The 16,083-nt window shown below is 35.0% G+C and overlaps 1 protein-coding gene across 4 annotated transcripts; it reads left to right on the forward strand.

Moving 5' to 3' along the window:
- Nucleotides 1–7,354: 7,354 nt before the first annotated feature.
- On the forward strand, nucleotides 7,355–13,671 carry LOC132186831 (uncharacterized). Of its 4 annotated transcripts, none has more exons than XM_059600921.2 (5): nucleotides 7,355–7,564; nucleotides 8,290–9,495; nucleotides 10,680–11,581; nucleotides 12,042–12,098; nucleotides 13,302–13,671. In XM_059600921.2, the coding sequence occupies exons 2-5, from the start codon at nucleotides 8,496–8,498 to the stop codon at nucleotides 13,545–13,547; spliced, it is 2,205 nt and encodes a 734-aa protein (XP_059456904.1). In that variant the 5' UTR covers nucleotides 7,355–7,564; nucleotides 8,290–8,495; the 3' UTR covers nucleotides 13,548–13,671. The 4 variants fall into 4 exon arrangements, with proteins under 4 accessions (XP_059456904.1, XP_059456905.1, XP_059456906.1 ...); XM_059600922.2 differs by having other exon boundaries at nucleotides 8,330–9,495; XM_059600923.2 differs by having other exon boundaries at nucleotides 8,471–9,495.
- Nucleotides 13,672–16,083: the final 2,412 nt, after the last annotated feature.

Consider the following 16,083-nt stretch of genomic DNA (forward strand, 5'->3'; position numbering starts at 1 on the left):
AGGAAGATTTTAAAAGTGGTTTCATGATTTTTGGATGCTTGTAGAAGGAGTTATGATTTTTAGAAGATGCAAGTGTCAAAACAGGAATTTCAATCAAACAGAGGCACCTAATTTCGTGGGACTTTTGAGGTACCAAACAGTTATGGGTTACTATGATTTTTGTATATGTTGTGCATCTTTGAATGAGAAAAATTTCAAGCCAAAGTTTGTGTCATTTGGAATTAAATTGAAAGAGTTATGATTTTCCCAAGTTTAATAGGTCCAGCTGCGGAGTAGTTGAAGTACCTGCGATTTGGGAAATTAATTGGATGGGTTAATGATGTCTGTAAGCCACGATTTTTTTGGTATGTGTTAGTCAAAAGGTTTAGGTTCATTAAGGATTAATTGTAGATTTTTATGATCACTTTTTAATGTAAATGCATGAGGATTTTAAAGCTTGACAAGTTACCAAGGTCAAAATTACACGTAGCTTTGCATGAGAAGTTGCTTGGTTGACACCTAAAGGTACAGGTGTTATATAGCATGTTGCCCTTGCCTTCTCGGTGAACACCTGGGTTCTAAGGTGTCATCTTCTTAATACATTCCTGGACACTTGTCTTGTGGTTAGAGGAAATTGAATGTATGTGGGACACTTGGTGGACACTTGTTTTGTGGTTTAGAAGGAATTCGCTGCATGTGGAACAAACATGTGGCAAGCTCTCAAGGGAAAATGTCCCACATACAGTGGGTATTTAAGGAGAGCAAATCCTCTCAATTGCTCACAGCTCAAGTGAGCGTGAGATCCGGAAGAAGGAAAAGAAAGGAAAGAGAGGAGAAAAGAAAGAGAGAAGGGAAAAGAGAAGAAAAGAAAGAAAAGAGAGAAGAGAAAAGAAAAAAAAAGAGAAGAGGATGAAGAAATAAAAAATTTGAGAACTCTTCAAGGAATTGTGAGTTGGATGCGGATTCAAAATAAGGGCATGCAATGCCAGGTAAGGGGACACAACACCAAAAACCCCAACAAATTTTTATTATAAGTCTTTTGAAAAATGTTGGGGATTTTATAAAGAATCCACTTATATGATTTTCAATTGCACTTTCTTCCATATTTTAATGACAAGTTTTATTTATTCATATGTCATTGTTTAAGAATTTTGATACAGTTACCATATTTCATGATTTATACATGACTGCAATTATGAATGAAAAGAGTTCTCAAAGTTCGTGGCACAAATGAGTTTACAGATCATATGAAATGTTATATGTATTTTCATAGCATAACATACAGTTACAGATGAGCTTACAGATCATATGAAATGTTATATGTGCATTCATGGTTTTAAATGTTTAACCCGAGACACGATTATAGTGACGATCGGTACCGCATAGGGTAGCAGGGCAAGCACACCGAAGGACGGTTACGAGAAGGTGTGTGCTACCGGCCAAGTGGCTTTCACCTAGCGAAGTTCCCAACCTGGTAGCTCTCCCCTGTGACGATAGGCTGAGCATATAGGTCCTTCGGGACAAGCCAACGTGCGCTACTCACGGTAAAAATTGTGGCGTCGGGTCAAAAGGGTAAAACAGCAGTTTTGAAAGAAAGAAAAAGGAAGTGCTTGTACATCTCATAAGTCACCTAATATTCTTGAATTAATTGTCATTTATTTTATTAATTGTGCATAATTGATATTATAGCATAACATCTGCATTGCATATTTTATAGCATCTTGGTTTTGTGGCTACTTACTAAGTTGTCGAACTCACCCCTTTTCCCTATACATCTTTTTCAGATTGCTCTATATGTATATCGTAATAATTGAAGACATGGGTACCAGTGGGCCTCTTAGTTGTTAAAGATCCTATCGCTGCTTTATGGACTAGCAGGAGCAGTAGCAGTAGAAGTGTCTGGGACTCCATTCTATAGACTAGACGGCTTGGACTAAGCATAGACGGTGTAATTTTATTGTTTATGAGATTATTGAATACTAGCACATTATGTGTTTGTGATTTTATAAACGAAAAATTATAGTACTCTGGTGACGTTATGATCTTATATTAGGAGAATTTTTATTTTTATTTTGTTTAAATATGAATATGTTACAATTGCTCCCAATCACTCTACCTCTAGAACTTGGGGCGTTACAGTAGATGCCTAGGACCCATTTTAAGGGCTTTTGGCCAAACCCAAGCTCCCTGGTCAAATGCTCGCCTAGAGAGCGGGTCACACGCGCCTTAGCCCAAAATGTGGTCCAAAGGTTTTAGCATGCCTTTTTAGTTAGATGGCTCCTCATAGAATTCTTTAGAACTGCTTATAACGATAGGTAGTGTTTCGTTATAGCAGGGATTCGTGATGTCGGAGGACTTAAATGAGCGTACGAGGTAAGTAAACACTTACGAACACTTTCCTTAAAAACGTGGTATATGTAAGTTGACTGACCGCGTGTATGATATGAGCATATCTACTTTTTGTAATAACTTGGTAACTGCTTTATAATTAGTTGATAAGATGCATTGCATAACATGGTACACCGGTACATTTGGAATAATGACCGTGGGCTTACTATATAGACTTCATTCTATGATCGAATGTGTGTGTGTGGGCCTTGGATCCATGGTTTTTGTGATCGGTGCAGCCACTGCATAATGGTTGGTCACTACAAGACGTACATCATTAGTGGTGTGGGCCACCCAAGGTCGGGCTCAGTCATGCCACTAGTATTATGGATGGTAGCGTACAATGGTCGGGGCATCGGCATTGTATTACAAGTCTCTCGGGACAGCGCCAACCCTGCTGAGAATGGGTAATATCTTAGGTAAACTATATATGAGAGTTATAACCCATAAAGCATTAGTTGTTATGCATTAAAATACTTGGGCGAGTGCCGCCAGGAGTACACCACCCTTTATTAAACTAATCAATCTTTTCAATGTGTATTAACAGGGACAACACCTCTTTTAAATGTTTATCAAAACTGCATGTTTATATCTGCTTAATAATAATGAGCTCATGTCACACCCAATTGTGAGGTTTACTTACTAAGTTGTTAGACTTACGCTGTTATTACTCTTATAGGGAGGCTCTTACTAGGACTCAAGAGTGGCGTGGTTGCCACTAAAGCTTTATCTTAAGATTCTTCAAATTGTTATCAAGTTTTCTTTTTGATAACTAGTTGCTCCATGTCTTAACTTGAGGAATATAATTGTCCCTGTAATGATTTATAGTTTTCTCATGTTTTCTTCACATTCCTATGCATTAACTTTGAAATGCTTAGAGGGGCGATTTCCCATTTGGCCACAAATTGGTTTAACTAGGTAATTGCCAGTAACCCTGTCAGGTTAGCCAAGGCTAATCTTAGGGGCGTTACACTAGTTCAAGTCTATCTCAACTCTTCAAGAGATAATTCTTCAGGAGAACCAGTTCATACCTGTTGTGACAAATACCCACCTAAATTTATAGCCGAATATCTGCTATGTTTTACTCGCAAGTGCATAAGATCAAACGATAGTACAGCAGGCAAATACGAGATCATTCCCACAGGGATTGGTAAATTATCCTTAGAATGTATTTTCCTATTTAATTAAGTTTTAAAACAATTGTCACTAATTGAATTAAAATAAAGAAATACTAAAGAATTGGTGCATGATCGAAACTAATTGCGGCCTCCATATTAATGACCACAACAGGGTATAGCTCACACCAATCTGAATTAGCCACCACCCGGTCCAACCGTTCTTGCATAAAGGATGCTCCTTCTTGACCATTCTACCATGTGAATTTCGGCCCTCTAGAGCCTAGGTTAGATAGAGCACATGATAATAAAGTGTCCCTAAAAGCTTCAATTTGTCCCCTTTCACGTTCATTCCCTCCCATTTTCTCCAACCTATCAATGATCTCGTTGAAATCTCCAACACAGACCCACGGCACTGGGGGCCAGAGCAACCAAGTGTTTTACTAGGTACTCATAAAAGAAAAAAGATTTTGTTTATTTTACTCTGTATTTGATTTAGTCTAAGGTTTCTATTGAATCAAAAATTTTGTTGCTTGGATTTATCTTTGTGTATCTATGTATAAATTTTTCACGACTGTAAATTGATTATTTTTATATTTGTTTCTCTCGAAAGTTTATTTGTATTGAAATATAATAGGTATCACACTAATGAGATTTTAGGTTTCAATTCATTTGAATATATATATATATATATTCCGTTTTTGTGATTTATTCGAATTGTTTAACACTTTTTTGAAAGTATTGAAAGAGATTTATTTGATTGCATTAAATATTAAATGAAATATTTGTTTTTATTTTGTATTATAAAGAATATAGAATATTTTGTTTATTTTGCTTCGTATTTTTTTGAAATGATTAGAACTTTACTTTATTGGTTTTATTTATATTGAAATATAGTAAGTATCACACCAACAATATCAGGGTTTCCTACTAATTTTTTTATTAATGTTTTGATAATCAGAATTCAAGCTTTCATCTTGCTATTTTTATTTCTTTTTTACTTTCATTTTAAAAAACACATGCAAACAAAGATTTTAACATGTTTTAGTCTATATGGATTAAACTAAAACTATGAGTCTTATGTTGTAATTCATTGTAAAATATAGAAAATGGGATGAAAGTTTTGTATAGAGAAGAAGAATAAAGGGAAGAAAAAGAGAACACAAAGGACTACATTTTTATTTAGTGATTTTCATGGTTGCAAGAGAAGATAATATATAAACTAATGAAGAGAAACACATCCTATAAATCATGGAATAAAATATGGAGTAAGCATGAAACATGGAAAGAAAATCAAGGGATTGTTGACTTAGTGGGACATGCTTGATTTGTTCAGCTTTTATCCTTTAACGCTCCCCGCAACCTGATGGTAGGAACTTCCTTCAGTTTGATTAACAAAAAAGTAATTGGCAGTTTGTCGGTTGAATCTCTCTATAACTCACCTGAGGCGGTCGGATTTCACCTCAAAAACACCAAGGGGCAATCGGATCTCGTTGTAAAATACGAAGAAGCAATCGGATCTCGCTGCAAATTTCCAAAAGACGGTCGAATCTCACCACAAATACTAAGGAGCGGTCGAATCTCACCACAAAACCACCAATGGATGATTAGATTTCACCGCAAAATGCCAAAAACCTGAAAATGATTTTTTTTTTTTTTTTTTGTGGAGTTGGGTTGGAGATGAGGTTGAAAGAGAGGTTTGACCAAAGATTGATGTAGGTGTGCGGTAACTGTGGAGAATGAGTGAGCTTGCAACCTATGATTCAACAAATAGATGTGATACAACTAAGGTGCTTGATGAAATGACTCAGAGAGACAACGGGCAGGAACTAGAATGATGTTGGTCGATTTAGTGCTATGATACCATGTAAAATATAGAAACGGGGATGAAATCTTTGTAAAGAGAAGAAGAAGAAAGGCAAGAAGAAGAGAACACAAAGGACTGCATCTTTATTCAGTGATTTCCATGGTTACAAGAGAAGATAATATATAGAGTAATGAAGGGAAACACATCCCATAAATCAGGGAATAAAATATGGAGTAAGCATGAAACATGAGGAGGAAATCAAGGGATTGTTGATTTACTGGGATATGCTTGATTTGTTCAGATTTTATCCTTTAACATTCATTTGAATGTTTTATGAGTTTGGTTTTTTTTTTTTTTTTTTTTTAGGCAAAAGAAAGCAAAAATTTATTTGATTACTGTCCCAAAAAAAAAAAAAAAAAAAAAAGCATTGAATTTGATGGGAGAAGTTTTATTTGATTACATTAAATGTTGAGTAAATTTTGTATTATTTTGTATTCATAAAAAAATATTTTGTTTCTTTTTCTCTATATTTTTCTTCTTCTTCTTCGAATATTCAGAAGTATATGAGTTTTATTTGTATTGAAATATAATAGGAATCACACCAATAATATGATAGATTCTTGCTAATTTTTATTAATGCTTTGATAATCAAAATCAAAGTTTTATTCATACTATTTTTTTTTTTTTAAATTTTTTTTTTTATCTCTTTATACTTCTTTTCATTTTAAACTACTTTGATGGGAACAAAGATTTTACCATATTTTAGTTTATATAAATTAAACTAAATTCAATGGTCTTATGTTTTAATTCATCTGTGTGTGATTGTGTGATTAAGTACATATTTAGTACACTTCAAAAAAAAGTGTATGTTCAATAATGTACTGGTGTATAATATTTTGTATGTCTTTTCATTAAAAGAAGACTGATAAATTTTTTCACATGAAAAGTAAGATATAGATATGTTTAAATTTTAAAATTAAATTATAATGAAGAATCTCGCTCATAACGCAAATTGTGTGCTAGTTATTGATAAAACGAATAGATAAGGTTTCAGGGTTTCAACTTTCAAGTAGGGGCCTTTATATAACCACTCTATTAACATAATCGAACTAGCAATTAAGAATATTTTAACCTTTTCTAAGTCAACAACTCGTTGAGAAGTTTATCCTTGACCTCTGCTCTTATATCCTAGTTAAATCCTCTTGTAATTTTTGATGAACTTATTAATTAATTAAGCTTCTTTGCATTTCATAACAATTTGGGAGAAATTACATCGACTCTATCTACTACCTTATTTGTAATATTCACCTCAATGTTTTTACTTTTGCAATGCCTCTCAAATCTATCATTGGAGTTGGATTAAAGTAATTCTAAATACTCAACTTATAATTCACTATGATAATGTGATAGTGCTTATTAGCTCTTAATTTAGTTTTTTTTTTTTAATGAAGATTGATTCAAGAGCCGATGTGTATTAGCACATCTATCTAGTGAGACGACAGAAATGAGTTAAATATGTGGCATTACTCGTTCCATTGTCCCGTTTTTGCACCAAAATAACTAGATAGTAATGTTACACTATCATCTCACTCTCATTTCACTAAGTTGATGTAGTAGTGTCTATCGGCCTTCAATTTTTTTTTTTTTTTTTTTGAAATATGCACATAGTCCCTTCAAACTAACATTTAATTGTCTATGTCGGTTTGTTTTTTTAATAAAAAAAAAAAAAAAAAAAAAGTAATTTTGTTCATTAATTAAAAAGAAACTGCTGGTAGTATGATAAACAATAAGATGCAATGGAATGGAAAAAATCCTATAACGGTGGGCGCAATAGATCGATGAGGAACTCTGAAGTCTTTGAATCAATCCAACGGTCAGGATCAATTGAACCACACGTACAGTAAATTACTAGTCCTGGTTATGGATCGAGCCACACGTACAGTAAATTCAACGGAAGTAAAACGAAGACTCATATAATCTGGTGAAGCAGCGTTGTATAGTATCACTACTCCCTCCCCTTCACCTTCCTTCCAAAACCTGAACACACGGGTCAACTCGAGCGTCGGAGCGTGCGATCATTTCCCTTTGAAATTCAGTCTATTCAGACTTCTTTCTTATCTAACTCTCTCTCTCTCTCTCTCTAAAAGTCTTACTCTTAATAGAATTCTAGAAGCTCAGAGCAACCCACTCTTGTATAAATAAGCTCAGAGCAAAACATTTAAGAACCTTTGGCTCAGATCTTGAACGTCCAGCTTCAAAGCCTGAATCGATCCGTGTAAGCTTTTTCTTTCTTTTTTGTTTTTTTTTTTTTTTGGTAAAGCTCTCTCAGCTGCAAGATATCGCATTGATAACTGAATGTGAAGAATCCTAATTTTTGGAAAGATCTCTCACTTTCTTGTTTTGGAATCGTCAATAGTTTTTGGCTTTAATCACTAACTGACTAAGCGGTGTCTTTCTTTGTGGATTTGCGCACTGTTTGGCGGCTGAGAGAATTCAGGAAAAGAAAACAGACTGAAATTATAATTCATTATCATTATCACTATTTTAAGACCTGAGAGGATTGGAAGTTCATAGCTGTCGTTTTCTTTCGTTTTCTCAGCAGTCAAGAGAATGGTCACTGTTTTGATGGTGTTGTCTACTTATGTAGCTTCAGATACTAAGTGACAAAGGCCTTACATTCCTTCACATTTAATGCAATTTTTGGCTAGTTTAGGCTCTGTTTGATTACTGAGAAAATGCAAGAAAGTTAAAGCAATAATAGTTGTGAATCTTAGTCTTTGAAGCATTTAAAATTTTAAGAAGAAAGGAGTGGGAAAAATCCAATACTGCTTGTTGGCTTAGTTGAATCGAGGTTAACCGTACTCTAGGCCAAAAAAAAAAAAAAGTTAAAAAGGCACACAAATTAAATTCCTTTTGTTTTTAAATCAATCATATTGAATTTCTTTTCTCAGTATCCAAGTAAAGGTTTATGGTTTTTGTTCTTCTTTTTATTCCACAAAGAAAATGAGACTTCTGTTTTCTTGATTAATGTTGGAATCAGTGCTCAAAGAGTTCAAACTGACGTGCTTATGAAGCACCTTGGTGTAAATAAGCCTGATTCAATTTCCCTAAGAGGTCTTCTGCAGTTCTGCTTATGTTGAGTAATCGATACTATTGAAACAATGTGGTTCAATCTTTTTAGTGAAGTAATATAGTCCAAGAAACCAATGGAGGAAAGCAGCAACAGAGGGGATTTTAGACAGTCATCCTTTAAATCAAGTGGCAGTGTTAAGTCCACATTGTCAGGAAGGTCGACTCCTCGGGCTTCTTCGTTTCGTAGATTGAACACAAGCCGAACTCCGCGAAGAGAAGGTAGAAGTGGTGGAGGTGGTATACAATGGTTTCGAAGTAATCGGTTGGTGTATTGGTTGCTATTGATTACTCTTTGGGCGTATCTTGGGTTTTATGTTCAGTCTAGGTGGGCTCATGGTGATAACAACAAAGCATTTATGGGTTTTGGAAGTAAACCGAGAAATGAGAACTCAGATACTGAGCAGAATCTGCGAAGGGATTTGACTGCCGTAGATGATATCCTGGCATCCAATAATGAGACTACTGAGAGTCAGGCTGGAGATAGTATAGATGCAGTTTTGGATTCATCAAAAAAAATTATAGATGCAGTTTTGGCCAAAAAAGGGAATGGCATTTCATCTAATAGAAATGTAAAGTCAAGGAAGAGAAATAAAAGAGCACGTAGTTTGCGTGGTAAAGTACATGGTAGGAAGAAGACTTCGGTGCAGGTTGAAAGCCATGACTTGGAGGATCAGGAACCAGAAATTCCTAAGAAAAATGCTTCTTATGGGTTGCTTGTTGGTCCATTTGGCTCGACGGAGGATAGAATTTTGGAATGGAGTCCTGAGAAGCGTTCTGGAACCTGTGACAGGAAGGGAGACTTTTCACGCCTTGTTTGGTCTAGGAGATTTGTTTTGGTATTCCATGAACTATCAATGACTGGGGCTCCAATTTCAATGATGGAATTGGCAACAGAGCTTTTGAGTTGCGGAGCTACAGTTTCTGCTGTAGTTCTTAGCAAAAAGGGTGGGCTGATGTCAGAGCTAACTAAGAGAAGAATCAAGGTGCTTGATGACAGAGCTGACCTCAGCTTCAAAACAGCCATGAAGGCAGATCTTGTCATTGCTGGATCGGCGGTTTGTGCATCATGGATTGGTGAGCATCATTTGATTGTATAGTATGTAAAATTTGTTGTTATTGCTTATGCTGAAATAGAAAACTTTGAAGGTGAGAAACTAAGTGTGCATCATTTTGATTCATCAATTACACACACCTGCACACAGATATTTATATGGATCTTTCTATTACCACCAAAGTTTTATTTTTATTTTTTTCTCTCTGCTAATCGTATGCAGGATATGGTAATTAATTCATTTTTAATGATATCCAACATTATATCTTTTGCTTCTTCTGGATTTAGTTTTTTCAGTTCTCTTCTGAGCCTTTTGAGGTGCAGATTTGTTATGCTTAACACTTAAAGGAGTATTCATGCTCTTTGTGTCTCTGGAAATGCAGATTATACTTTTTTATTTAAGGTTTTGAAACTATAATCATACCCTGATGTGCGTAAGGTCAGGTCAGTCCTGCACCATGTAAACTATTGATACATTTATCACAAATTAAATATGATAATAGTGACATAATAACATTGCTCTACTTTGGATTTCAAAGGAAAAAAAATAAAGGAAGAGGAGTTAAGGTTAAAGTCAACTAGTCTTCTTTGCAACTTAAAAGTCACATTATCTTTACGCCTCTGGCCTTTTCAACAACCTAGACAGTTTATACTGCATATTATCTGTAGAAATGATCATGGATTAGAAAACTTCCGTACGTTGCAAAAGTTATGGTTAGGTTGCTTTATCGCGTGGTACAGATGCAAACATCTATATTTGTGTCTCCTTGCCAACTTCCTCCCAAGCTGCCCCGATCCAACATAATCATCTGGTACAAGCTTTCCAAATTAGTATAAACACTCTTCTTATATAGAATTTTTTTGTTTGTTGTAGGAGTACTTGCTTCTTTTTTCTCTTGTCTAACATAAATGATTATGTGTACAGTGGTTGAGCTTAAGAATGAGATTGCATTAATTCTATCTCCTTTCGGTTATCTATTCCTAAACACCTGATTTGGATTACTTGGTTCTATTTCATATTGCGTTGTTTTTGTTGTGGTTTATTTTTATCTTGCTTTCAGCTAAAGACAGTCATCTTAGTTCCTATGGTGGTTGGTAATCTCAAGTGAATGGTTTTTTTGGAGAAGTATTAGCTTCTTTTGCATGTACCTCACATTCTGGCCGTAAAACAATCAATATTATTTATTTATTTATTTGTTTGTTTCAGAACAATATATTGCTCGTTTTCCAGCTGGTGCCAGTCAAGTTGGTTGGTGGATAATGGAAAACCGGCGAGAGTACTTTGATCGGGCAAAGGTTGTCCTTAACCGAGTGAAAATGCTGATATTTCTCTCTGAATCACAGTCTAGACAGTGGCTAAACTGGTGTGAAGAAGAAAATATTAAGCTGAGATCTCAGCCTGCACTTGTTCCACTTGCTGTTAATGATGAACTAGCTTTTGTAGCTGGCATTTCTTGTTCACTGAATACTCCATCTTTCAGCACTGAGAAGATGCGAGAAAAAAGGCAGTTGTTAAGAGATTCAATCAGAAAGGAGATGGGGTTGATGGACAATGATATGCTTGTATTGTCTCTGAGTAGTATAAACCCTGGAAAAGGCCAGTTCTTACTTCTTGAATCAGCACGCTTGATGATTGAACAAAAACCTTTGGACAATAATTCTAAGATAAAAAATCCAGTGAATATAGCCCAAGACCAATCTAACATGGCTAAAAAACATCATTTAAGAGCGCTGCTTCAAAATTTGAATAATGTTGGCATGTCCTCAAATGAATTGCCTGCTTCAAATGAGTCCTTTATCGGGTTGAAGTTATCCAAGTGGAAAGCCTTGCGGTTACATAGTCCTTCAAATGACACAGATGCTGTGAGCTTTTATGTTTCTCAAGGAATAAGGAAAATGTTGTCTGTTATTGGAGGAACACAGGAACAGACGCTTAAAATTCTTATAGGCTCTGTTGGATCTAAGAGCAATAAGGTGCCTTATGTCAAAGGACTTTTAAGATTTTTATCCCAGCATTCAAACTTGTCAAGGTCAGTGCTCTGGACTCCAGCAACTACACGTGTAGCCTCACTTTACTCTGCGGCAGATGTTTACGTCATAAATTCCCAGGTGATCCATCTTCATGGCCTTTTAGTAATTCCAGTCAATAGAAAAGTGCTGTTGGTTCTAGATATATTTAAAGAAAGCTTTATTTTTGTGCCTGTTCTTATGTTTCAATTGATGTTATTGAGTTTACATCAAAATATTAACTCTGGGATAGATCCCCTGCTTATGAAGAATCGTTGGATTTTACTTAAAGATTTATTTGCATTATTTTCGAGAAGAGTTTTGGCTAAACTTGAGTACTGCTTGGTGATTTCCGTAGTAATGTGTGTGTTAGAATATATGTGATGAAAAACTTACGTGGTACTGATCTTTACCAAATAAAAATATCTAAGATCTGACCTATTGCTGATATATGTAGCTCCCATTTCACTGGATTCAAAATAAATTTATTGATTCATGCTTCTTAATCCTATTACCAGACGTTGAATATAAAGCACAAGCTAATATGAATAATTGTGTACAGGGATTGGGAGAAACATTTGGGAGAGTGACAATCGAAGCAATGGCATTTGGTCTTCCGGTATGAGAAACAACTTGATTTTTCTTCCTTATTGAGGCCTGCTAAGATGACGTTATTTCTTGTCCTGCTAGTTTATCTTTGCTTTTAGAATTTAGTCGTGCCATCCTAGCCTCCATCATTATTGTGCTAGTGGCATGAGGCCTATAATCATATATCCCAACAGCATTAAAACTTGTTGTCATTAATCAAAAGAGTCAAAGCTCTTTACATGTCCTTAACATGCACCTTCAGTGATAAAATTTGAATCATCTACGGATGATTAGAATGATTAATTGCTGTAACTTTTATGCACATGAACTGCTTTACATGAGAATCTTAGCATCAGAACAATTTGTAATGTTTCTGACCCGGATTATTTGCAGTATTTGCTTATAAAGTGTCTTTTACCATGTCACATGTCTGTTGACAATACGATAGTCAGTGTTGTTCAACTTTTCAACTTCTTTTTTTTTTTTTTTTTTTTTTGCATGGCAGCATCGTGTATGTGGACATCTGTCGGCGTGTATGCTTCTGCATGTCCTTCTATGATTTAGACTCTGAATTGCCTCTTCAGACATTTTACAAGGAGTAAATTTTATTCACTGCTTGGTCTGGGTTTTCAATGGACATCCTGCAGTCCCAATGAGAAGTTGATTCTTATTGGTGGTGACTTGTCATCTTATCTTGGTAGTTGACTAGTTGTGATCAACATTATGTGGAGACTGCAGATGCATTAGATGCTGGTGGATGAAAATAGAATTATTTTAGAAAGACGTAAAATCATTGATAGGATCTTGGGAACTTTGGTGAAAGATAAGCTACTCCCATATAGTGGGGGCGTTAGTTAAGCATGCTTGGGAACCCATGTTACAGGTTAGGGTCTGTCTTGGTTTGCGATTTCAAAACGTGATTTTTAAAAATGCAATTAAGCATTTGGTAAAATTGCAGTTTAGTTTTTAAAGCAGCATGCCTTTAAAATCGTGTGTTTAAAAAAACGCACTCTATTGCCTGCGATTTGAAAACGCTAACTTTTTATGTTTTCAAATTACAATTTTTTAAAAACACTCCCAATACGATTGGATTTAAAATCGCACTTTTGATCTACAAAAATTCACACTGCCAAATGCCCTATGAGAGTCCCAAAGGCATCTTTCTCTGCTCCTCACAGGAGTATGAGTCCAACAAACAGGTCTTAACAACATTTCATTTCATCTTATGGAGCAGGTGCTTGGAACAGACGCTGGGGGCACAAAAGAGATTGTCGACCACAATGTAACAGGTCTTCTTCATCCTGTAGGGCGCCCGGGAACTCATGCCCTTGCTGAAAATCTCGGGTTTTTGCTCAAAAACCCATTGGCAAGGGAGCAAATGGGGAAGGAAGGAAGAAAGAAGGTACAGAGAATGTACTTGAAGAGGCACATGTACAAGAAATTTGTAGAGGTACTCGTCAACTGCATGAAAACCAAATAAACATTCTCATTCTTTTATTGTAAGGAATATTAAAGGAAGCTGTGGGTATCCACATTGTATACCCCGGCTGAATTGGTTTGAAAGATTACCTAGTGTTATGAAAAGGCTTCTAATTTCATCAAAAGTTGTTCAGTTTGAATTTAGAGTTCAACAATTTAATTCCTTAAATATTAAAACAAGGGAGGAAGCAGTTATTTCACATGCAATTTTTATTTTTTATTTTTTATTTTTATCCTATTAAAATGAGGAAAGGGTTACAAGGGAAGCATATTTCATATTCTAATAACCTATATATGGTATATATTTAAGTACTGACACGCAACTTTGCTTCCCCAATATTTAGAAACGTAAATTGTGGGCTGCTTAGTTGTACCGCCATGACTTGTTTTCAATTCTATAACCACTTTGGTTACAGACATTTCTTTCAACTTACCAAATTGTTAATTTTAGGAAAGCAGAGAAATGGATGCCCTTTTACCGAGCTTACTGTTTTGGATTATTTTTATTTTTTCAGTGTCCATTCAATCTATGATTGAGATTCCAATAAATCCCTCGACTCATTAAAAATAAATAAAAAATTCATGATAAAAAGACTTAAAAAAATGCTACTGGTAAAAGTTGATAGAAGTAAGATCACAGTAAATAGCCAAACGCACAACTGTAACAAGTCTTTTACTGACTTAGGGTTTTAGGACTGATTTGTAAGAACAAATGGATGGAAAATTGTTATAATTGGATGAATTGTAGAATGGAGATGTAAATGGATTGAATGTTTATGGAATTGAAATGAAAATAGTTACAGATTTAGATCATTTCAAGTATGATCAAAACTCCTTCAAAACTACACTAGAACTAAGAGCTAACAAGTTCTAAGAGCATCCACAAAGGCTTTGTTGTTCTTCTCTTTTGATCTTAAGATGGCTAACCAAATCTATAAAAACCCCCCCTCCATCAGATTATGTAAAAAATATATAAAATGCAATTTTTCTCCATTTGTGAACAGTGCACCGCTACATGGTGCGTGCACTGTTCACAAATGCATTTGGTTTTTTTTAGTATTTCTCTTCCCCCCTCTCTTTTCCGAAACCTTCCTCTTATTTTCTTTCCCACCTTTATTTCATCATCTCCCGCCTCTCTCTCTCTCTCTCTCTCTCTCATTCTCTAGCGTGAAGCTTGCCTCCGCCGTTCTCTCTCAGCTGCTCAAGGTAAGCTCCTCTCTCTCCCTAGCTCTCGCTCTCCGGTTTTAACCCATCCCTCTCTCCTGTTTCCCTTCTTGCGTTGCTGGAAATTTCAGATTGTAGTCTTGTGTTGCTGGAAATATGAGAGAAATAGGGGTGAGTTTATCTAATGAATTGAAGTTTTCGTTTTGAGTGGTAGTAGGGTTTCTCTTAGAAATTGATGGACCCAAAATAAGATCCAATAGACCCAAGCCGGAGTCTTGAAGGTCTAAGATCCAGCCACCACCCCTAAACTATGAATCTAAATTGATTTTATGCCATGGGTTTTAAACCAAAAAGAGGTACAGATGAATAATAACAAAGATGTCAAATAGAAGCAAAGCAATTGAAATTTTTTGTTCATCTTTGATGATGTGTGACTTAACTTTGATCATAATGCAGGTCATTTATTTTTGTTTGGGGTTATTTCTCTTTTTCATTTGTTCGTAACCAATTTATGTGTTGTGCATGCTTCATATGGTTCAATTAACAGCTTATTCCTTATTTGTGCTTAAGTAATTTGTCAGAGATGTGTGTTCTCTTTCTTTGGTGATTGGTTGGGTTTTCTGAAAATAGTTCATGTAGCAAAGAGAAACATTAGAACGGTTGTGCTTTTTATGTCTTTAGTTTTTCTAAATTGAAAACAAAAAACTGTTTCAGATAACACTTGATGTTGTTTGAAAACAGTTCTTTCAGGAATAATTCCCAGAAAAGAGCGTCGGAGAACATGCTTGGTAGAGCATTTTTGCTCTGTTTTTATTATTATTATTATTATTTTTATTTTTTTATTTTTTATTTTTTTATTTTTGTGAATTTGAAAACAGAAATAAATTTAAACAGTTACCATGCAAGCCTGATTTGAAGGCTTTTTTCTTTATTAAATAGCACTCCAAAAGAAAGGGGTATATATTTGGTGCCAATACTCTCTGATTCACCCCATTCTTTTGAGGGTTATCCCCACATAGGAAAACAAAATCATATTTGATTAGGGCTACTCTTTTCTCACAGCCACTGGTGATTTTTAATAGGGAAAGAAAAATGATTCTTTCTGGGTTATTTTTTCACCACTAACACTATGTTTGCAAGGTTTTGAGGAAAGGAATGGGTGGATATAGGAAACTTATAATCCCTTGTTTGATTAATGAGGGGAAAGAAAGGACAAAAAAGAAAGAAAGTATATTTAGATTTTTATCATCATAATTATTTAAATAAGAAGTTTTCACTATTAATTATAAAATGTAAAAATTTGTGCAACATAATTATAATAATACTTAATTTAATAAATTATTAAATTAGTACAAAATAATTATAATAATACT

The sequence above is a fragment of the Corylus avellana genome, chromosome 6 (genome assembly GCF_965113065.1).
Source record: "Corylus avellana chromosome 6, dhCorAvel1.hap1.2, whole genome shotgun sequence".
Taxonomy (NCBI): Eukaryota; Viridiplantae; Streptophyta; class Magnoliopsida; order Fagales; family Betulaceae; genus Corylus; species Corylus avellana.

Excerpts from the sequence above, each read along its gene's own strand:
- LOC132186831 (XM_059600921.2), top strand. The coding sequence starts at position 8,496 with ATGGAGGAAAGCAGCAACAGAGGGGATTTTAGACAGTCATCCTTTAAA. Across the intron at positions 9,496-10,679 it reads GGTTTGTGCATCATGGATTG|AACAATATATTGCTCGTTTT; the intron begins GTGAGCATCATT and ends TGTTTGTTTCAG. Across the intron at positions 12,099-13,301 it reads CAATGGCATTTGGTCTTCCG|GTGCTTGGAACAGACGCTGG; the intron begins GTATGAGAAACA and ends CTTATGGAGCAG.